Source organism: Silurus meridionalis, chromosome 2 (assembly GCF_014805685.1).
Source record: "Silurus meridionalis isolate SWU-2019-XX chromosome 2, ASM1480568v1, whole genome shotgun sequence".
Taxonomy (NCBI): domain Eukaryota; kingdom Metazoa; phylum Chordata; class Actinopteri; order Siluriformes; family Siluridae; genus Silurus; species Silurus meridionalis.
The window spans coordinates 2,151,235-2,174,928 of NC_060885.1; the positions used below are offsets into that span (position 1 = coordinate 2,151,235).

The 23,694-nt window shown below is 39.1% G+C and overlaps 2 protein-coding genes across 2 annotated transcripts; one reads left to right on the forward strand and one right to left on the reverse strand.

Moving 5' to 3' along the window:
- Positions 1–1,793: 1,793 nt before the first annotated feature.
- On the reverse strand, positions 1,794–15,180 carry lgi2b (leucine-rich repeat LGI family, member 2b). The gene is made up of 8 exons (XM_046863399.1): positions 14,906–15,180; positions 14,688–14,759; positions 10,232–10,303; positions 8,775–8,846; positions 7,384–7,455; positions 6,051–6,220; positions 5,105–5,269; positions 1,794–5,004 (listed from the first exon to the last, which is right to left on the reverse strand). Exons 1-8 carry the CDS (start codon positions 15,091–15,093, stop codon positions 4,190–4,192), a joined length of 1,626 nt encoding a protein of 541 aa, XP_046719355.1. The 5' UTR covers positions 15,094–15,180; the 3' UTR covers positions 1,794–4,189.
- A 2,224-nt stretch (positions 15,181–17,404) lies between these two features.
- Positions 17,405–23,332, forward strand: cdk2ap2 (cyclin-dependent kinase 2 associated protein 2). The gene is made up of 4 exons (XM_046863500.1): positions 17,405–17,953; positions 18,893–18,984; positions 21,675–21,795; positions 23,072–23,332. The coding sequence occupies exons 1-4, from the start codon at positions 17,899–17,901 to the stop codon at positions 23,137–23,139; spliced, it is 336 nt and encodes a 111-aa protein (XP_046719456.1). The 5' UTR covers positions 17,405–17,898; the 3' UTR covers positions 23,140–23,332.
- Positions 23,333–23,694: the final 362 nt, after the last annotated feature.

Genomic DNA, 23,694 nt, shown 5'->3' on the forward strand with positions numbered 1-23,694 from the left:
ACCACCTAAAGCAAATAAATATCTAACCGTTTTATTTATACTAAACCTGTTAGCAGTACTTTTCTATATTTACACGCAGAGCATGCAGAAAGTTTTCACATCGCTTCACTTTTTCCACATTTTGTCCACAAGGACGTCTCTGTACATTACTGCATTCTTCTTTCCCTCAATCCCGACCAGTCTCTCAGTTCCTGCTGCTGAAAAACATACCCACAGCATGATGCTGCCACCACCATGCTTCACTGTAGGGATGGTATTGGCCCGGTGATGAGTGGTGCCTGGTTTCCTCCAGACATGACCCTTAGCATTCAGTACAAAGAGTTCAGTCTTTGTTTCTCATGTTCTGAGAGTCCTTCAGGTGCCTTTTGGCAAACTCCTGATTGTGGATTGCTGAGGAGATTGCATGAGCACTGGAGTGTGTGATTATGAGTGATGATCTTTCTACAGTCTTATACAGTCTTTATGGTTATAAAACTAGGAGCTACTGAGCAACTCATAAAATAGCTCAACATTTGAGATCATCACAGATCCAACACCAGCTTCTCCATGCCAGAGCCTTTAAACACTCCAGGAGGTCTAATGTCAAAACTCCACATGAAGTGGGATCCAAATGGCACTGGTACGTCTCTATATGTTTCAGAATGTTTGCGGGTTCAGCATCTACTTTAAAGGTCCATAATCTTCATGAGGTGGGACGTGACTGGAGCTGGAGCAACCTCAGGATGTCTCGGGATGGGGAGAGAAAGAGAAGCAGTGGAGAGAAATTAGCGTAGCTGCTGTTCATGATATTAACAGCACAAGTTGATAATGTGATGTGATCAGATGTTCTGGAGCACAAGGTTAACCACCTAGTAATGCATTACAATAGTTCATTCTGGAGGTATGTAATTCATTACTAGGTGGATGTCCTGCATCATTAATAAACAAGCTACAGTTAGTTCAGAATGCAGCAGTCAGAGTTCTCACAAGGTCGAGAAAATATCATCATATTACCCCAATCTTCTCATCCCTACACTGGCTTCCTGTTAAGTTTAGAATCCACTACAAACTACTGCTACTTACCTATAAAGCACTAAATGGTTAATCTCCCATGTATCTCTCCAGTCTTCTAACACGCTACAATCCGTCACGCTCCCTGAGATCTCAAAACTCTGGATTTCTAGTAGTTCCTAGAATAGCAAAGTCCACTAAAGGTGGTAGAACATTCTCATATTTAGCTCCTAAACTCTGGAATGGTCTTCCCGACAGTGTTCGGGGCTCAGACACACTCTCCCAGTTTAAGTGCAGATTAAAGACGTATGTTTTTAGCGAGTTTTATTGAAAAGAACTCTATCTAGAGGTAAGGTATCAGGATAAATCAGGCAGGTTCTCCGAAATGCACCATTGATAGCGTCCTGACGGTTAGCATCACTTCCTAGTTGAGAAAATTCCCCACTGTGGGACGAATAAAGGTATATCTTAGTTCAGGAACAGCACCATGCAGGACAGACGCATTTCACTGCATGTGGGACTGTATGTGTACGTGACAAATAAAATTTGATTTGATTTGATTTGATTTGAAATGCCATAAATCATGAATGTACTGTCAGAGCTTCAGCTCTAGAGAACTAATCAAACATTTGATCCAATCACAATCCAAAATTTAGCAGCACTGATTAACATGGAAGCACCAATAAAGTTGGACAACGGAGATGATTCCAGACTCTGCAATAGGAACCATGGTGTCCAGGTACAGATTCAGTACAGACAGTAAGGAATGGTCACATGGTGACATAGCAGAAAAGACACAGAAAAAAGATACACAACATTGTTTATTGCCTTACACGCTGTTAATACACGCGGCTGCTGTGAAGCAACCGAAGCACTTTTCCTTTATACAGAAGCCAAAAAAGGAGATGCAGCATCAATAAATAAGGCATTTCATTCTCTACAGGAGGTATCGCGAGCGCTCCACCTTCGTCTATCTTTGGTCAGCGTCTCTACATCTACTTGCATAGCGTTAAATTAGCGTTAAAATTATTGCTCCTCTCAGCAAGTAACAGTCCGTTAGACGGAAAAAACACACACGATGCACCCGGGAGAAGAAAAGCAGATTCCCAGAAAGTATACGGACAGGCGTAGGATTACATATTGAACACGCTGTAGATCTGGGAATCCGGATCACTCGAAATGCTTTGTTGTGTAAAACCATTGCATATTGGGAAACACAGACATGCACCATGTTTACGCCTCTTCCAGGTCATACAGAGACGATATTATTATTATTATTATTTTTGCTGATATAATATATCGCACTGGCCAAGACATTTTGCATAAATCTTCATCAGGAGAAAATCAATTCACGTTGTATTACTGTAAGAGCTGGGTGATAGGACACGAAATGATCTTGCTGATGCAGACAGAAAAAATACTAAACCCAACGAAACAAAGAAGGTGCTGTTCAAGTGTGGATGTTTGGTGATGTTCTGAGGAGGTTACATGGAAGGAAAGGTTTGTTTTATATTTTAATTATATAAATGTGGGTATGAGATAATATAATACAATTTTCTGTCTTGAAGCCATGAAATATGTATCACATGGCAATATCTTTGTAGTAAAATGAGTGAGAAATGTAAAACTTTGGGTTAATGCTACATAGATATACCATTAGCGAGCACAGGTTACGCATGGCAATAGGTTCAGCTAGTCATCACAGGACCGGACCCCATCAACCAACAAAAATCGCCCAAAATATTTAGTTGACATTTGCAATATACATTATATAAACTTTTTACTAGATGACAATTTTGCATGTATACAGGGTGGTATAACATTTTTGAGACTAGTTTTGTAACACGCCAACAGGTGGCAGCACGAGGCCGCACGCGCAGTCACAAGGAGCACCGACCTTCATAAGTCAATGTGCCCAAAGACATCGTCCTTTGTACATCGGGAGCCGTGCGACTGGGGATGTTCTGACCACGTGCGTTACCACGTCTGCAGACAGCAAATTAGAACAAAGAGCAAACATAAAATTCTGCTTGAAACTGGACAAATCTGCCACAGAGGCATTCAAAACAATTTGGCAGAAGACTACGTGAGATCAGAAAAACCTTCAACGAGCTCAACCCATGAAAATGTCAAAACCGTTTGGTAACTTGTGGAAGATGATCGTCGGAGAACAACCCACAACATTGCTGCCGAGTTCGTCTCCAGGCTGCTGACCCAGGAGCAGAAGGAGTACCAGACCAAAGTCTGCGGAGAACTCTGTCAGTGTGCTGTGGATGAGCCGTCCTTAATGTTGAGGATCATTACTAGTGACGAAAGCAACAGTCTTCCTAGTGGAAGAGCTCATCATCTCCACGACCGGAAAAGGGCAAGGCAGGTCTACAGCTGGACCGAGTGCATGTTTATCGTCTTTTTCCACATTTGCGGTATCGAGAATTAATCCTGAGAATTCGAGAATTGAGACTCAAGAATTGTTATTTTGAGAATCGAGAATTTAATCTAGTCTCAAAATATTTTAATACCACCTCGTACCTTCCACATTTGATTTGAGGTTTCGACACCCAAACGCAGATAGGGGGCGCTGTATTGTGAATGTTTTAATGGATATGAATTGGTATACTGCACTTTGTTTACAGCAAACACAGTAAAGTCATAAAGTATAAAATGGGCTCACGTTAAAAGATTTATGGCCACGAGTCTGGAATCTCAGTGCAGCAGCTGTATAGAAATAAAATTATGCATTCGTTAGAAAATATTGTGGCCGTGCACAAACCGAAGATAATGTTCAGATTTTCCAAAACCTTACGTTAGTTCACGTATTGTATTGTTACCCAGACGACTGTAATAATCTAAGCATGTTAATTATCCAATTCTTTTTACACAAAAATAAGGTTCATTACATACAAACTGATGCAAATGATCCTTTAAACAGCAACAGAAGGTTTCAGTCGGACGCCGGTTGTTTTATTGTGAGACTCACAGTGTATCGTAATTATTTAATAGAGGTCACGTCCAATCACAATTATTTCTGCCCCAAAGGCTTGCCCTGATTGGCTGAGAGCCCTGATTGATAGAAAATTAAATGTTAAAAACTTGATAAAAAAAAAATAAGGTCAGTAAAGCTAATGAAATGTTGGTATCAGTGAAATGTGATTATCGCCCAGCTCTACATGAAACCACAGTGCAGTAATCAGTGTACTGATCAGCTGTAATCGACTGAGACGTGCTCAAAAACCTTGGTCTTCCCCTTAAAACTTGTGGCGAGAAGAAAATCTCGCTGACCCATCGATAACGGGGTGAAAGAACGAGGCCACTGAACATACACCTCTCTGAATTTGATGAAGATCTGCTTCTCCTTGTCCCATCTGAAGATCTGAGAGAAGGAGTAATCGCTGCTGAGGATCAGATATTGCTGATCTTTGAAGCTGAACGGCTGGAGGACCATTGCACCACGCGATGGGAATCCCTGAACGTCCTCAAAGCGCTTCCCGGTCCACTTAAGGACCTTCGAGTCTCCAATGTAGCAGGTCAGAGCCAAATAGAGGATGCGGTCAATCCTGAAGGCCTTAACGCTAATCATGTCGTCCATGTTGGGAATGTCCTCGAAGAGAACAAACGTCTGGGTGCTCTTGTTCCACTGGTAGATGACAGGGACTTGGGAACGGCTGGTCAGGATGAGCACGGGTTTCCCGTCCAGGTCGAGGAATTCTGCATCCGTGTCGCGGAACCACTCGTGGAGGAACTGATACGGGAAGAAGCCGGTGTTGTTCCACTTGAAAAGGGTGGACATTCCCGCTTTGGAGCTGTCCACGATCAGGAAGAACCACTGGTCCCCGAGTTGAAACACCTCAATGTCGTTTGGCTTGGATACATTGATCATTTCCACGGTCTGGAATTTGGTGAACTGGTTCTGCTCCTGGTCAAATCTGTAGACGCGAGAAATGTCGAAGAGCTGAGCGACGATAACGAACGCCTGCTCGTTAATAAGCACTGATCTGCAGCCAATCACGGACCGTCCTGCAATAACACACACACACACACACACACACACCGTCACATTCTCACTTTCCATCATTCTGTTTTTAGAAAATGACAACTTATGAACTTCATGTGGAACCTGTGATATTATCGAAAGGCCTGAAGTTGGTTTCGATGTGATCCCACTCCATGATGAGACAACTGTCCGAGTTCGGCACCGCCAGAGCAACGTACACATCCTCTTTATAGGAGAAAATGTCCGCTGACATGGACTGAGTATTTATGGTCTGATGAGGAATGAAATCTGTTGAACAACACACAGTACAATGTTCATTCGCATACACCGTAGACCCAGAGACCTGTCATAATGACATTTTTTTTTTATACAAAAATAAAAAATAAAAAAACAGTACTGAATCATGAAACTGTGCTAAAGAAAATAAATATGAATATATTCATTAATAAATATAATTATATCATTATTAAATGATCAATAATAAATGTAATATAGCGCTCGCTGTGCAGCGTGCAGTCTCGCGTGTAACAACAAACAGCACGTGGAGTCCATGATTCGCCTCTAGAGGCCGCTCTCGTAATGACAGCAGACCGGAAGCCGGAAAAACTATCGGTATGGATTTTTGCCGACAGCTGATAGTTCCAGCGATCGACTAACAATCTGATGGAAATTTTAGTTTGAAAGCAAACCTTTATTTTTAAATACAGATATGATATTAGTATATGAGTATATATATATATATATGATTGTTCAGAGGGCCGTTTAAAATGCGGGGTTGTATCCAGTCTGTGGGCCGGAGTTTGAGGACACCTGCTCTAGAAACTGCTGCAAATGAAATCATCAGCAGATCAGCATTTTCTGTTCAATCATGGCACAGTTACTGAGATTTTTCCCAGGATTCTGAAGTGAGCATGAACTAAAGCTCTTAAACTGGATGTATGTGATCTGATACACTGCTCTGCTGCCACCTGATTGGCTGACTCGATAACTGCATGAATGAACACGTGTTCCTATTAAAGTAAATGTAGTTATTATATTGTACAAATTATAGTACAGGGATTAGAGTTACCAGTGGAGGCACACTTGGCATGTTTCTCAGGGAAGTCCTTCAGCAGGACGGCCTTCATCTCCTCCGGTTCGGCACAGTACACCTCCGAAACCGTTGCATTCGTCTTCTTCAGCCACAACATCAGCCATATGGACTGGCAGTCGCACTGAAACTGGTTTCCTCGCAAATCTCTGAGAATGAAACTACATCTCAGAAATGGGGTGAGGAAGAACCCTGTGTTGTTACTGTAATCACTGACTTGTGGATAAAGTTGAGTTAAATTAGAGATCCACTCTAAAAAATGTGACTCCAGTAAAATTGTCCCTTTAAACTTTCACTTGATTAAAAGTACAAAAGTTTTTGCCTTCAAATGTATTTAAGTATCCAAAGTAGTGATTTATTATAACTATAATGTTCCTGTGATCATTTTTATCACAAGATTCTTCACTTAATCACCTCAGTTTCTGTGTAAAGACTCGAATGTGACTCTCAGCACACTGATCTATTAATAGAATGATATTAAAGACTCAAACACTGATTTCTATTACAATGATCATGAACCCAAAACCTTATTTAATAAAATCGTGTAAATGAGGTCACGTGTGTTGTGGTGAGTTCGAGTCTGGAGTTTCTTCATCATTTATTCCTTTTTAAATGTTCTGCTTGATGTTGAACTGATGCTAAACTGTGTGTTGGTGATCAGTAGATACACCAAGCGCCAATCAAAACCAATTTAAAACAGAGCGTGCGCTCGACCCTGATTGGTGCATGTCTCCCTTCACCACATCCATAAACCTCCTTCCTCTTTTCCTCCTTCCTGGTGGCTTCATCCTTAACATTCTCCTACTGATATGCCTCCTCTGCACGTGTCCTGTCTGACTTCGTCCTTCAACCTGTCCATCACCTCTGCAAACAGGAAAGGGCTCAGAGCAGATCCTTGGTGCAGTTCCACCTCCACCTTGAACCAGTTTCCTGTTCCTCCTGCACACTTCACTGCTGTCATACTGTCCTCATACATTACATTTACATTTGCGGCAAATGTGCTTTGAGTCTTTATCAATGAATAAATCTACACTGGTGCACTAGACTACAAACTTAATATAAATCAGTCTATAGCTCGTGATTTTTACAAAGCGATGCCCTGCACCACCCTCACATACTCCTCTGACACACTGACTGCCTCATACAATAAATAAAAAAACGACTGATTTCACAAAATGTAGTTGAGTAACTAGTTGAGTAGGTTTTTTGGGGTTTTTTGCGGATTTTGTATCATCAGCTGTGGAGAAGATCATTGTTTACTGTTTACTGAGGGAACTGTGTCTCACATGACGAGCAGAATATTAATACTCACAGCTCGATGAGAGAGTGCAGGTCAGAGAACAGGCCTTTGGGTAAACTTTTCAGTTTGTTGTTTGCTAAAGAGCTGCAAAACATCAGGAGGAGAGAGAAACACAGGAAGAGAGGGATGTGTCAGGAATAAATAATACAGGAGGAATGATTCGGAATGGAGACGACCACCATACTACCACTAAGAGTCACTACTGGGCCCCTGAGCAAGGCCCTTAACCTGTTCCGGTGTAGTAAATGAGAGATTATTGTTAGTGACTCTATAAAATGTCTAGAATGACTTTAAAATGACAATAAAATGAAAAGTTAATGGTGTAGTAGTCAGGTTCAGCCTCGAGATGTTTTTTTTATTGGCTTGGACTTGACTTGACTTGATGTTGGTTTTGCTAAATAAAAATAAATATTGTAAAAGTGGAATAGGTTTTTGGGGAAAATACGTCCTCCTGACTAGTAGGACTTTGAATTGGCAATACGATACGTATCACGATACAGAGGTTGCAATACGGTATTTTTTGCGATACATTACGGTACTGTTAACAAGGTGATATATTTTAGGAATAGGATCTAATTTTAGGAAATCTGTCATTAAGAAAACACACCATATGCAAACCTTAGCAAAAACAATTTTTGACCAGAAAACAGTGGGATCTGCAGACATAGTGCAACCACGAACATCTCGTGTTGTTCCTGAGCTTCTTAATGGCAATTAAAACGTTTTCGGTCTGAAAAACAAACCACACATAAACAAAACATTTTGCCATCGGCGCAATTCAGTCAACGCTGCTATTACATCCTGCGGAAGTTATTTACTATCTATCTATCTATCTATCTATCTATCTATCTATCTATCTATCTATCTATCTATCTATCTATCTATCTATCTATCTATCTATCTATCTATCTATCTATCAATGTGGGCGTGTCCAGCGACGAAAGATTATACAAACATAGAGCACATTGATGTTATAATTACCAATGAAAGTGAAGGAAGTAGAGGCCACGTGATCCATCTCGTGATTCGTGGTTAAAGGTGGAATGTTTTGTGTGAACCCACTGACCTGAGTTACTATAGCAACTGGTATTCGAAACTCCATCTGGCGACATATTTGGACATTTGGACGTGGCGCAACACACCTGCTGAAAAATGTTACGTTTTTGGACTCCTATGATTGGCTAGTCGCTGTAAGTGACAGGGGACAGAATTACAAAAACCATGGCCATGGATGTGATGAATGATTATCAGTTTAAGGTTTTTTGGACTCCATCTTGAAGACCTAATGACTAGTCTCAGCTAGTTCTGGTCTTGGCTCCACACCCACTGAAATTTGACAGATATTAGAATATTAAATCCTGTGCTCTCCAGAAGCATCACAATAGAAACATTAACTGACTCACAGATGTGTGATATCCCGGAGTCCTCTGAAGGCATGTTTGCTGATCTCCTCGATCTTGTTGCCCTCGATGAATCTGAGACACAAACTCCGGGTCAGCACTTCTACTCGTACAGTGAACGTTAAAACGTCTAGTGTGGTTTTACAGAATGCTCAATTTATAGATTTCTTTCTCTTAGGTCACTGCGTCACTGCTTCCATGATCTTCTAATAGATACGTTCCAGAAGGTGCAGAATTTCCTACTTGAAATGTTGTATGTAGGCTATATGATGTGTGTGTGTGTGTGTGTGTGTGTGTGTGTGTGTGTGTGTGTGTGTGTGTGTGTGTGTGTGTGTGTGTGTATGTATGTATGTATATGTATATATATATTTGTGTATATGTGTCAGTGTATGTATGTATGTGTGTGTGTGAGTGTGTGTGTGTGTGTATGTATGTATGTATGTATATATATATATTTGTGTATATGTGTCAGTGTATGTATGTATGTGTGTGTGTGTGTGTGTGTGTGTATATATATGTATATATATATATATATATATATTTATGTGTATGTGTGTCAGTGTATGTATGTGTGTGTGTGTGTGTGTGTGTGTGTGTATGTATGTATGTATGTATATATGTATTTGTGTGTATGTGTATCAGTGTATGTATGTATGTATGTGTGTGTGTGTATGGTTCTCAGTGTATGTATGTATGTTTGTGTGTGTTGTGTGTGTGTGTGTGTGTGTGTATGTACAGTGAGGAAAATAAGTATTTGAACACACTGCTATTTTGCAAGTTCTCCCACTTAGAAATCATGGAGGGTCTGAAATTGTCATCGTAGGTGCATGTCCACTGCATATCAAGGTTCTGGCGTGCCCTAGCCAGTCTCCAGACCTAAACCCAATAGAGAATCTTTGGAGGGAGCTCAAACTCCATGTTTCTCAGCAACAGGCCAGAAACCTGACTGATCTAGAGAAGATCTGTGTGGAGGAGTGGGCCAAAATCCCTCCTGCAGTGTGTGCAAACCTGGTGAAAAACTACAGGAAACATTTGACCTCTGTAATTGCAAACAAAGGCTCCTGTACCAAATATTAACATTGACTTTCTCAGGTGTTCAAATACTTATTTTCCTCACTGTATATATGTATGTGTGTATGTGTGTTAGTGTATGTATGTATGTATGTGTGTGTGTGTGTGGTGTGTGTGTTTGTGTGTGTATGTATGTATGTATGTATGTGTATTTTTGTGTGTGTGTGTATGTATGTATATATGTGTGTGTGTGTGTGTGTGTGTATATATGTGTGTGTGTATGTATATATGTATATATATATGTATGTGTGTGTGTGTGTGTGTGTGTGTGTGTGTGTGTGTGTGTGTGTGTGTGTGTGTGTGTGTGTCTGTGTGTGTGTGTGTGTGTGTGTGTGTGTGTGTGTGTGTGTGTGTGTGTGTGTGTATGATGATGATGATGGTTCACTTACAGGTACTCGAGGCGAGGAAGGCCTGAGAAGGCGTCGTCCTTTATACAGGAGATAGAGTTGGAATTGAGGAGCCTGAAACATGAGGAAGTTTTTTATATAATTTATCTGTAAAATGATTTACACTGAATATATAAAATCAGCCCTGTCCATCTAAAGTCCTTTAACTGTCCTCCATCACAAAATATTATCCACAAACCTTCTACATAAACCACTGAAGTAAATGAACATCAGATGCACAATCATCAGAGGTGGAAGTAGTGAAGAACAAATACTTAGTTACTGTACTTCAGTAGATTTTTCTGATATCAGTATTTTACTTCACTATTTATTTTTCAGACAAATTCTTACTTTTATTCATTACATTTTTACACAAATATCTGTACTTTCTACTTCTTTCATTTTCAAAACAGACTCAAAATGTGAATATTTTCTCTTCTCATTGCGCTGTTTTCAGCACATCAACATGTTTCCTGTCATTGTGCAGCTTCTTCAATCCACTGGTGGATCATTTCCTGTCTCTCACACACCACACACGTAGACTAGTTTCTGAAACTCACAATGAGCAGGACAGAATGCAGTAAGAAGTCTGGGGTTAACGTGGATGAGACAGAGGGAGTCAGTGATGAGAACATGACTGAGAACAGAGACGTTACTGATCACCTGATCATCATCATCTTTTCTCTGCTTGTGTTCTACATGGTGGATCTTCAGCCTAAATACATTAATTAGAGAACACCATTAGAAATTATTTTTGTATTTATATATTAATTAATGCTGTCAAAATGAACGTGTTAACACAAATGAATTTTAGCGGCATTAATTTTATTAACATGCACATTTCTGGTCTGTTTGACCATTTTTATTAAAAAATATGAATAAATACATATAAAAGAGGTGAAATTAAAACCTTTAAAGCAACACACGTTTATTCACAACACCCTTATTTTGCTCAGATCTAAAAACATTTAATAAATAAATAAACCACTGAAAAAAATGTTTTTAATCAGTAAACATTTGTTTTACTGATGCACCAAGTCTCAAATCAAACACCAAAATCCGCCATGACGCACACATTTAACCGCCTCGGGTCGACAAACACGCCAGCGCATTTTCTCCTCATAACGCCAAACAAACTTAAATTACTCCGTCTGTTTTATCGTACAGATAAAGAGCAATAAATCATCTGAATATGTAAAGGGTCTAATGTTTTACTTTTATACACATAATAAAAACAAAACACTAGGCTTTTGTAAAATAAAGCAAACAGACAGGGGGCGCTCTCTGCTGTCTCTGTCAGCTCTCTTTACAGACGAATAAATAATGCCTCACAGACATAATAAATATAAATAGAAAACTCTGTTTACTTATAATTTAATAATAAAAACGTCTACTTTATCATTAAATAAACCAATTCACATTGAAAACAAATATTCTCTGATTATGTAATCCATATGAAAGTAATAAGAGGTACAGTTTCTCCGGTATCACCTCATTAACCGTCCGTGTGGAAACATAGCAAAAGTTCTGTTTGGTGTCCTGATAATTTACATAATTTAAAGCACCATAATTACTTTAAAATGTTAACACAAATATTTTATCTTCATGCTCTATGTTAAGTTTGGTTTCACTAATGATAAACATACATTTGCACAATAAATACTCCATGTACATCTTCTTCTTCTTCTTCTTCTTCTTCTTCTTTTGCCTTCTCCCATTAGGGGGCGCCACAGCAGATCATCCGTCTCCATACCCCTCTGTCCTCTACATCAGCCTCTTTCACACCAACTACCTGCATGTCTTCACTCACCACATCCATAAACCTCCTCCTTGATCTTCCTCTTTTCCTCCTTCCTGGTATCTCCATCCTCAGCATTCTCCTACTGATATACCCCATGTCCCTCCTCTGCACATGTCCAAACCATCTCAATCTCACCTACCTCACCTTGTCTCCAAAACGTCCTACATGCGCTGTCCCTCTAATAAACTCATTTCTAATACTGTCCATCGTCACTCCCAACGAACATCTCAACATCTTCAGCTCTGCTACCTCCAGCTCCACCTCCTGTCTTTTACTCAATGCCACTGTCTCTAATCCATACAACATCTCAGGTCTCACCACAGTCCTATAAACTTTCCCTTTCACTCTCACAGATACTCTTCTATCACAAATCACTCCTGCTATCACTCTTCTCCACCCACTCCACCCTGCCTGCACTATTTTCTTCACTTCTCTAACACACTCTCCATTACTCTGCACTGTTGACCCCGGGTACCTGAACTCCCTGTCGTACACTTTCTCTAAATCCACAAACACACAATGCAACTCCTTCTGTCCTTCTCTATACTTCTCCATCAACATTCTCAAAGCAAATAATGCGTCTGTGGTGCTCTTCCTCGGCATGAAACCATACTGCTGCTCACAGATGGTCACCTCTTCTCTCAGCCTGGCTTCCACTACTCTTTCCCATAACTTCATGGTGTGACTGATCAACTTAATTCCCCTGTAGTTACACACTCTCCTCACTAGTCAACACATTTCCATCTCCATCCTTTATTGCTCTAACTTGCAGCACATCCTTCCCAGCTCGGTTCCTCTGCCTGGCCAATCGCTACAAATCCTTTTCTTCTCCCTTAGTGTCCAACCTCTCATACAGCTCCTCATATGCCTTTTCCTTGGCTTTCGCCACATCCCTCTTTACCTGCTGCTGCATCTCCTTGTTCTCCTGCCTACTTTTCTCATCACTCTGTTGATCCCAATTCTGTTTCTCCAACCTCTTTCTCCTTCTGCTCTCCTGCACTTCCTCATTCCACCACCACGTCTCTTTGTCTTTTTTTCTATTTTCAGATGTCACACCAAGTACTTTTCTAGCTGCCTCCCTCATCACTCCTGCAGTAGTTTTACAATCATCCAGCACCACTGAGCTCCTGTCTGACCTCTTCCCTGAACCTCACACTACACTCTTCCTCCTTCAGTTTCCATCATCTTATTCTTCTTTCAGTCCTCACTCTTCTCCTCTTCTTCTTCACCTCCAAAACCATCCTACAGACCACCATCTGATGCTGTCTAGCTACACTGTCCCCTGCCAACACCTTACAGTCTCCAATCTCCTTCAGGTTGCATCTTCTACATAGAACATAGTCCACCTGTGTGCACCTACCTTCACTCTTACACGTCACCCTATGATCCTCCTTCTTCTTAAAATACGTGTTCACCACTGCCATTTCCATCCTTTTACAAAATCTACCACCATCTGCCCTTCCACATTCCTCTCCTTAACACCATACCTACCATCACCTCCTCATCACCTCTGTTCCCTTCACCTACATGTCCATTAAAGTCCGGCCCAATCACCAATCTTTCATCCCTTCACCTTCTACCACTTCATCTAACTTTTTCCTTCTCCTCCATCTCACAACACACTTGTGGAGCAAAAACACTGATGACATTTATCATCATCCCTTCAACTTCCAGCTTCACATGTTTTTTACGCTGGATGTCCTTCATAACACAACCCTCCACATTTATCCGGGCTTGAGACCGACACTGAGAGTGACCCGACTTTAAAACTTGAGTATCTGTAACTTCTACTTAAGTGTAGGATGTGTGAACTTCTGCCACCTCTGACCTTCATTAACCCTAAACTGTGTACTTTGTTTACATTATTACATAACAAACGTTATTAATACTTATATTTAATCACCACAACTAAAACTAAAGAAATGATGTAAACCTGCTCTAGAGTTATAGAAGTGTTTACAAATTCATTATATACGGAATACTTGGATTATATACAAGTGTCCCAATACTTCTGATATATATATATATACACACTAACTAATGTACACTGTGTTTTTGTCTGTGTCTGTATATGTGTGTGTGTATGGTGTACTCTGTGTGTGTGTGTGTGTGTGTGTGTGTGTGTGTGTGTGTGTGTGTGTGTGTGTGTGTCGTGTACTCTGTATGTGTGTTTGTGTATGGTGTAAACTGTGTGTGTGCGTCTGTGTGTGCGGTGTACACTGCGTATATATGGTGTACACTCTGTGTGTGTGTGTGTGTGTGTGTGTGTGTGTGTGTGTGTGTACTCTGTATGTGTGTTTGTGTATGGTGTAAACTGTGTGTGTGTCTGTGTGTATTGTGTACTCTGCGTATATATGGTGTACTCTGTGTGTGTGTGTGTGTGTGTGTGTGTGTGTGTGTGTGTGTGTGTGTGTGTGTGAAAATAAATGGGTATAAGTTTGTTAGAATTCACAGCTTAAAGCAGAATGTAGGATTTTACACCACACACACACACACACACACACACACACACACACACACACACACACACACACAGTTTGAGGTTTCATCCCTCTGTTCTACTGTAAGATGTTTTGATGTGTGATGTAGCAGAGGTAATAGACAGGAGGAGATGATGCAGGGTGAGTACTGATGATCTGATGATGAGAATCGACTCACAGCAAGTGCAGCGACGGCATCAGGGCAAACGTAGCTTCTCCGATTTCTGGGAACGTTCCATTAACAACACTCCTGCAAAATGATTCCCATAAACACATCATTTACAAATCCAGACTTTAACCCTGACTTATACTCATTATTCTCATTATTCTCATTATGCATGCAGTTCCATGAGATCTTTACAGCCCAGATGTTGCAGATGTTGTAAAGACTCTTACAGAGAGCTGAATTCTGCAGGGACTGTCCGGGGAATGAAGGATGATCCCACGCAGATGATGGTCTCTGTGGTGCAGGTGCATCCTGAAGGACATTTAAAGACACGCTTTCCTCCTGTGCATGAGAAGAAGAGGAAAAAGAAGAGGAAGACGCATTGTCTCACAGGAGGAGTGTGATCTGTCCTGCTCATCGTTTCAGCTCGGTGCTGGACATTCACCGTCCCGGACAGGAATGCAGCACTGCAGGAGCTCTCTCTCTCTCTCTCTCTCTCTCTCTCTCTCTCTCTCTCTCTCCTCGCTCTCTCTCTCTCTCTCTCTCTCTCTCTCTCTCTCTCCCCCTCGCTCTCTCTCGCTCTCTCTCTCTCTCTCTCTCTCCCTCGCTCTCTCTCTCTCTCTCTCTCTCTCTCTCTCTCTCTTTCACAGCAGCATGACTCGGGTGGGTTTGCTGCACATGCGCATATGTGAAGCTTCCAGCTCTGCCCTGTTCAACTTCTGTTTTAGTAAAATCTTATATTTTATCTGATATAATAAACCCATAAATAATTCATTGTGATTTCTACGTAGATTCAGCATTTTATAATGTAATTGATTTCATTAATTATTTATAATTGCATGTTGCTATTTAAATCACAAGGAGCCTGTTAATATCTATACACTCTATATGCTGCTTTTTAAACATCTCATTCCACATTTAGTCTCCATTTGCTGTTCTAAAAAGCTCCACTCTTCTGGGAAGATGTTCCACTAGTCTTTCACTAAATGTTCCACGAGGTCTTTCACTGCAACATCCACATGTAAAGCTAGGATATGTAGAGCTGGATTTGTGCACAGGGGCATCGCCATGCTGGAACAGGTTTGGGTCTCAAAGTTCAGCTGATTGGATGCCCAAAGACGTCCGATACCACTGTGTGTACAACTTTGTGGAACAGTTCGGAGAAGAACCATGTATGGGTGAAAAAAGGGTTGCCATGTAGGGAATACTCAATTCTAATCTCCCACAGATTTCTTAAGGATTTTTTTTTATATGTATTAATGTTAATTAATTAATTTTGCCCACAATATCATCTACACAACAATATTCAAATGTATTAACAATCACTATATTATTGACTAAATGATATAAATTATTCAAAAGAATGGATTCACCTCCGAATCGTGAAACAAAGGGGATTCCTGTCTCCATTAGGTTCTCTGATGGATGCTGATATCCTGTGTGCGCCCATTAAATATTCAGGATGAGATGAGTGTAAGTGTAAGAGGAAGAGCATTAGTGGAACATTTCTAGAATTACTCTGAGAAAACTTTTAGAGTAAATACTGCTCACTAGGACTCACTTTCCACTAATGCACAGGGTGGACGGGTGCCAATATATATTCACCCTGTAATGATATACTTACAGAGTGACTGGTTTAATAGCTGGACCTGAGAAAACAGAGTGTGAATGAAATGTGGAGGAACACGTTATTCATTACAGGTGTTTAATTTTTACTGTGATTTCTTCACAATGATGAGAATAAAATAGTCACAATACTAGAACGAAGTCCATAAGACACAAGGGTGAGGTGCCGGTGTTCAACTCCTTCAGGGTCGATTTCTTTATTCATCAACCTCATAATCTCTTGAGGAACAACATCTCACCTTCAAATAGCACACATATGTAATCATCGATATCCTTGGAGTCGACCACTTATCGCAATTTTAGACACAAAAGAGACAATTTCCTGCATGTTTCCTACAGAACTGCTGCAGTGATCATTTTTTAATGCTGACTAATGCTATAACTCCATGCTGATGCACCAGAAGACAAAAAATGTCCTTATTGCTGAATCATAACCCAGAAGTAGGATTTAACCAAATCCTCCACATCTGTTTTATGCAAAACAGGGAAACGTTTCTGACCATTCTGTGATTTTTGTTTTCTAAACATTTCCACTTTATTCTCATACTGTTTCGACTTTATTCTCAGAATCTTAGATCTGATTTTTTTTTTAACGTGGCACTAAAATGGCATCGTGAAAATCCCAGAAGATCAGGAAGAGAAACGATGGAGCCTGCACCATCACGTCACGGCCTGTTCTGAGCGTTGATGTGAACATTTAACAATTTATTTTATTTTTGTTTAATGATTGGCTGATTGGAGTAATTGCATGAATGAGTGTACAGGGACTTATTTTTCCCTTAAAATATGTATATTTATTTATTTACAAGTGGCCCTGCAACACTTTTTGAATTATTATGAATATTGTAAATAATTAATATGGTTGTTTTTTAGTAAATAAGTAACAGGGGACTTAAATAACTTAGATATATGAATTTTGGGTTTAGTTTTAGTTTATTGTTTAACAAAGTTAGAAAAAATAATAATAAATAAATAAATAAATAAATAAATAAACAGCTACCCGGAAGTAAGATTTCTCAGTTTCGGTGTGTACGTACGCACGCACGGACGCCCCCGTGCTGCGTCATGACGTCACCCCACCCCTCCCTCCTCTCAGCACGTATGCGTGAACGACTTCCGGTGGTTCGCCATTTTCGGCTTTTTGACAGAGCTCCGGGTTTTTCTATTCTCCTGTTCCCGGATCCGGTGCTTCCTTATTTGTTTGTAAAAACATAAACACTTGTTTTATTTATAGAGAGAAACATAATTTCCGGTCCGTGGATTCGTTTAAAATCTTTAGTTTGTATTTCGACAGATTTAACTAGCGGCTTTGTTTAGTAAAGGGAGTTAGCATAGCGTTTAGCTTAGCATTTCCCATTAGCGTTAAAGTTAATCTAAATGAAAGTAAACGATAAAGTGGTTTATTTGTGTTCGGTTAGTTATATAACTGTGTGGTTTGGTCATTGATTTAGTGTTAGTGCGCGTTGTTTGTGTGATACTCAGGGTTGTGCGTGTGTGCGTGTGTGTATGTGCGTGTGTGTGCGTGCGTGCGCGCGCGCGTGCTTCGAACCTCCGTCAAACTTGATTGTACAAAACGGAGCAGTTTGGTGAACCCAGTATGAGTTATAAACCCATCGCTCCAGCTCCTGCAGGATCCAATCACACACCACCAGGTGAGCTTCTTATCACTCCACCTTCATCTTCACCAGGTCCATTCAGCTTCATCTACAGCTTTCTGATCTGATATCAGGAAAACATCATCATGACACCATAGAGTCAGATTACTCTTGATGTTCTTCTTGCTTGATGATTCCTCTTGATGTTCTTCGCATATCCCAACTTTTTTAGGAAGTTGTGGTCAGCCGTGGTACAGCATCCCTGAAGCAGGAAGGGTAAAGGGCCTTGAGGTTATACATTTAAATCCCACCATCACTAAGCTGCCACTGCTGGGCCCCTGAAAAAGGCCCCTAACTCTTAACTGCTCAGTTGTATAAATGAGCTAATTGTAAGTCACTCTCAAATCTACAGAACTCCCCTTTTTTTCTTCCTCGTGTCGTTTTAGGAACCTTTTCCACTCTTGGATTCTACATTATAGATCTGAATTCTCTGAAGCTGCTTTGTGACTAATGGGTAAAAGTGCTGGCACTGGAGACTCCTTCCAGTGATTATCTGCTGTTAGAATCCAGGAGGCGTCAGCACGGTGGCGTCCTGAGCGTTAAACATCGTCACATTAAGCATTCGTCTACAGATAGTTTTGTGAATAAATACGCACCCAGGAGCTCCAGTAGGATAAGAATGGTTTTAGTTATTACATGTTGTTTTATTTACACACACAATTAGTATATGAGCGCCTCTGGTGTAAATGTCGTCTCGTACAAACCATTTATGAGTAAATTTCATAATCAAGCTGATGAACGACGTCTGATTTTTCTGCCTTGTCTCGTGGTACGATGCATCTCCCTGCTGATCAGTTAAGCAGCCCGCTTTGCAGTGTTAGCTCCAGGCTGTGTGATGTTTTAATAACTTCAGAGCTTCTGCCATGTGATATGCGAAGATCATGTGAAGGTTGTTTGAAAGTTGGCTTTATTGTTGTTTTTTATTTTATTTTCCAGGGTCTTGCGGCTCGTCTCCGTCTCTGCCCTCTGCCTCCACCTTCAGACCGGCATTCAGCGATTTTGGTCCACCATCTATGGGCTTCGTACAGGTACGGGGAAAATCTCAAAATATCACCATCACAATGATGTAGGAGCAATCTACATTAAGTGTAATGCAATGTAGTGATGTAAAGTGCTGAAGAGTACAACAAAGTTCCTATAAATATAAGTGCATTTCAGTATAGTGTACTGTAGTATAGTACAGCACTGTGAAGAGTACTGCTGTTTTGTATAGTGTGAAAGTATAGTACAGTCCTGTATACCTGTATATGTACTACACTATACTATAGTATGTAAATATAGTACAAGTACAACACACTACACTATACTATAGTATGTATATATAGTACAGTACAGCATTCTACACTATACTATAGTATGTAAATATAGTACAAGTACAACACAGTACACTATACTATAGTATGTACATATAGTACAAGTACAACACACTATACTATAGTATGTACATATAGTACAGTACAGCATACTACACTATACTATAGTATGTACATATAGTACAGTACAGCATACTACACTATAGTATAGTATGTACATATAGTACAGTACAGCATTCTACACTATAGTATAGTATGTACATATAGTACAGTATACTACACTATAGTATAGTATGTACATATAGTACAGTACAGCATTCTACATTATACTATAGTATGTACATATAGTACAGTACAGCATACTACAATATACTATAGTATGTACATATAGTACAGTACAGCATGATGCACTACACTATAGTATGTAAATATAGTACAGTACAGCATTCTACACTATACTATAGTATGTATATATAGTACAGTACAGCATTCTACACTATACTATAGTATGTATATAGTACAGTACAGCATGATGCACTATACTATAGTATGTATATATAGTACAGTACAGCATTCTACACTATACTATAGTATGTACATATAGTACAGTACAGCATTCTACACTATACTATAGTATGTACATATAGTACAGTACAGCATTCTACACTACACTATAGTATAGTATGTACATATAGTACAGTACAGCATTCTACACTATACTATAGTATGTATATATAGTACAGTACAGCATTCTACACTATACTATAGTATGTATATATATAGTACAGTACAGCATTCTACACTATACTATAGTATGTACATATAGTACAGTACAGCATTCTACACTATACTATAGTATGTAAATATAGTACAGTACAGCATTCTACACTATACTATAGTATGTATATATAGTACAGTACAGCATTCTACACTATAGTATGTAAATATAGTACAGTACAGCATTCTACACTATACTATAGTATGTATATAGTACAGTACAGCATTCTACACTATACTATAGTATGTATATATAGTACAGTACAGCATTCTACACTATACTATAGTATGTACATATAGTACAGTACAGCATTCTACACTATACTATAGTATGTATATAGTACAGTACAGCATTCTACACTATACTATAGTATGTATATAGTACAGTACAGCATTCTACACTGTACTATAGTATGTACATATAGTACAGTACAGCATTCTACACTATACTATAGTATGTACATATAGTACAGTACAGCATTCTACACTATACTATAGTATGTATATATAGTACAGTACAGCATTCTACACTATACTATAGTATGTATATATAGTACAGTACAGCATTCTACACTATACTATAGTATGTACATATAGTACAGTACAGCATTCTACACTATACTATAGTATGTATATATAGTACAGTACAGCATTCTACACTATACTATAGTATGTATATATATAGGACAGTACAGCATTCTACACTGTACTATAGTATGTATATATAGTACAGTACAGCATTCTACACTATACTATAGTCTGTATCTATAGTACAGTACAGCATACTACACTATAGTATGTAAATGTATGTAATATAGTACATAAATAGCGTGATTGTGTGTGTGTTTTTAATGAAATAAATAAGTGCATGTGTAGACATTCCTTCTGAGAACAGTTTGCCGATTTCCCGCACGTTAACAAAAAAAAGTGCGCGTGGGGTCACGTGACTTTCCCGTGTGCTGCGTGGAGACCAGGTGAAGGTGGATGCAGAGCAGATCGACACTGAACTGGTAGCCAAAAAAATCGCTACCTCTGTTATATAGCGATATTTAGCTTTAAGATCAACACAGCAGAGAGGAACTGTGTAAGATTAAAGTTGCTGCATCACGTGATAATCTGAAACCTCTCACTGATACAAATGTTATTTCATTTAGTAAAAAATATTTAATTTGAAAACCTTTAGTTTTATTATTGTTATATCGATATCGCAATATTGACCACAATAATTGCAACATTTTTCCCAAATCGTGCAGCTCTATTTAATATAGTGTAGTACATCATACTATACTATAGAATGTCAATATAATAGTCCTATATACCTATGTAGTACACAAGTATAGTATAAACATATAATAAATATAAATATTGTAGCATTTTATACTGTATAAATACAGTATAAAAATAGTAAAGTGAAGTGTACTGTCACAGTGCATACTACATACTACAGCATGCAAATATAGTATGTTGTGATATAGTGTAGATCAGCATAGTCAAGTGTACTACAGTATTTATAGTGTAGTGCATCATAGAAATGAATATAAAAGTATGAGTATATATAGAGATATTTTCTCTATAAAAAAAGGGTTTATGTTGTTTTGATTGATTTGTTGTTTTGTTTTTAATCTCAGCCAGTGAAAGTGTCTCAGGGCTCCACCTACAGCGAGCTGCTGTCCGTTATAGAGGAGATGAGTCGAGAAATCAGACCCACCTACGCCGGCAGTAAAAGTGCCATGGAGAGACTGAAGAGAGGTTCGTTTTAATGTTGCGCGCGCACACACACACACACACACGTTATTCTGCTAATGCCGCGTGTCACCAGCTAGAAATTTTAGCTAATTTAGAATTGCATCTGTCAGTTTTCTTTTCTTTTTAGGGCCAAAAATCAGAGCTGACTGAACTGTGGGCTGAAAAATCAAACGTTAGTCTTTTTGAAAACAAACCTGCATTAGTTCCTATAGTACGTGAACATATTTAAACTGGGAGAACACCTAGACCTGGTGTACCTGGACTTCTCTCGCGGTTTACTGTTCCTTCTTATGCACTTTAACACTGGACTGGAACACCTCAGTGTCTCTTTATCAGCACATGAACACTAAAGTGACTATCACACTGGGACACTTTAAATCTACACTACTGTCAATATCTCCATCATCCACACCCATCACTCCTGTCTTATTATTGTATATTCACTAAAAGTATTGGGACACCTGACCTCTCCTGGCATATGTGCTTCTTCCCCAAACTGTTACCACAAAGCAGGAGGCACACAACCGTATCAGACGTCTCCGGATGCTGTATAATAACATTTTACATTCCGAGTTCAAGTGAAACCCAAAAAGCACAAAGCGAACTGGAGTAGAAGATCTCCTGCTCGAGCTCTGATCTCAACCCTATTGAACACCTTGAATGTGAACCTCATCGCTTTCTCACCTACACCAGTATCTGACTTTACTAATACCTGATGAACGCAAATGCCCACACGATCTAGTGGAACATCTTCAAATTGTGACTGAATGTGGAACATGATGCTCAAAAAAATGCAGTATTTATGACCAGGTGTCTGCAAACTTTTGTCAATATATAGACTTTATTTGTGTGTGTGTGTGTATATATATATATATATATATATATATATATATATATATATATATATATATATATATATATCTTATGTTTATATTTTTTAAATAGATTAGATATATGCATAATATAATGTAGTGTAGCTCAGTATACTATAGTATGCGTGTATGCTGTAGTTTTGTAGTATGTAAATACAGTATAGTGTACTACAGTAGAGTGCAACATATGAAAGAGTTGTTTGGTTTAGTTTATTATGTATAAATGCAGTATTGTAACATCTGTACTACTATACAGTTAATCATCTTTCTGACCAATCACAATCCAGTTAATGTCGACTCTCCTCACATGAACAGAGTGACAGGTTTTATGATATGATGTTCAGACAGAAATGGGGCTGAGAGAAAAGACGATGTGTAACACCTCTCTTCTGGTCTGTGTGTTTCAGGAATCATCCACGCCCGAGCTCTAGTGAGAGAGTGTCTAGCTGAGACCGAGCGCAGCGCTCGCACATAACACACATCCACACCTCTCTGTATACTCTATTACTGTCTCTCTCTTACATACACACACACACACACACACACACACACACACACTTCTGTTCTACAATCATTACTTTTGTAATTTCAAACTTTTTGCAGTTCTGTATTTAAATGCAAAAAAAAAAAAAAAAAAATCCCAAATAAAAACCCGGTTTTGCAATTAACCATCCAAACTGTGTTTCTGCTGCGTACACTGAAGATCTTATATTTATTATTATTTTATTATTATTATAGGTACAAATTATCCTATTATATAAGACTTCGAAAGTCCTCAGAAATTTCTTTTGTATTAGATTTTTGCTTTCACTTGAACAGGCTTTTACATGAAACTGAGAAATCTGACATCAATCTCGGCTCAGTGTTACAGATCACATGATCTCGATCAATGATTAGATTCTAAATATTCATGTGAATATTTTTCCTACACTTTTTTTTGTAGTTTTGTTGAAAAATCTAAAATTGGATCCTGGAAATTAATCTTCTTTAAACCTGTTTCAAAACTGTTAATATTCTTTGCAGTCCAGGT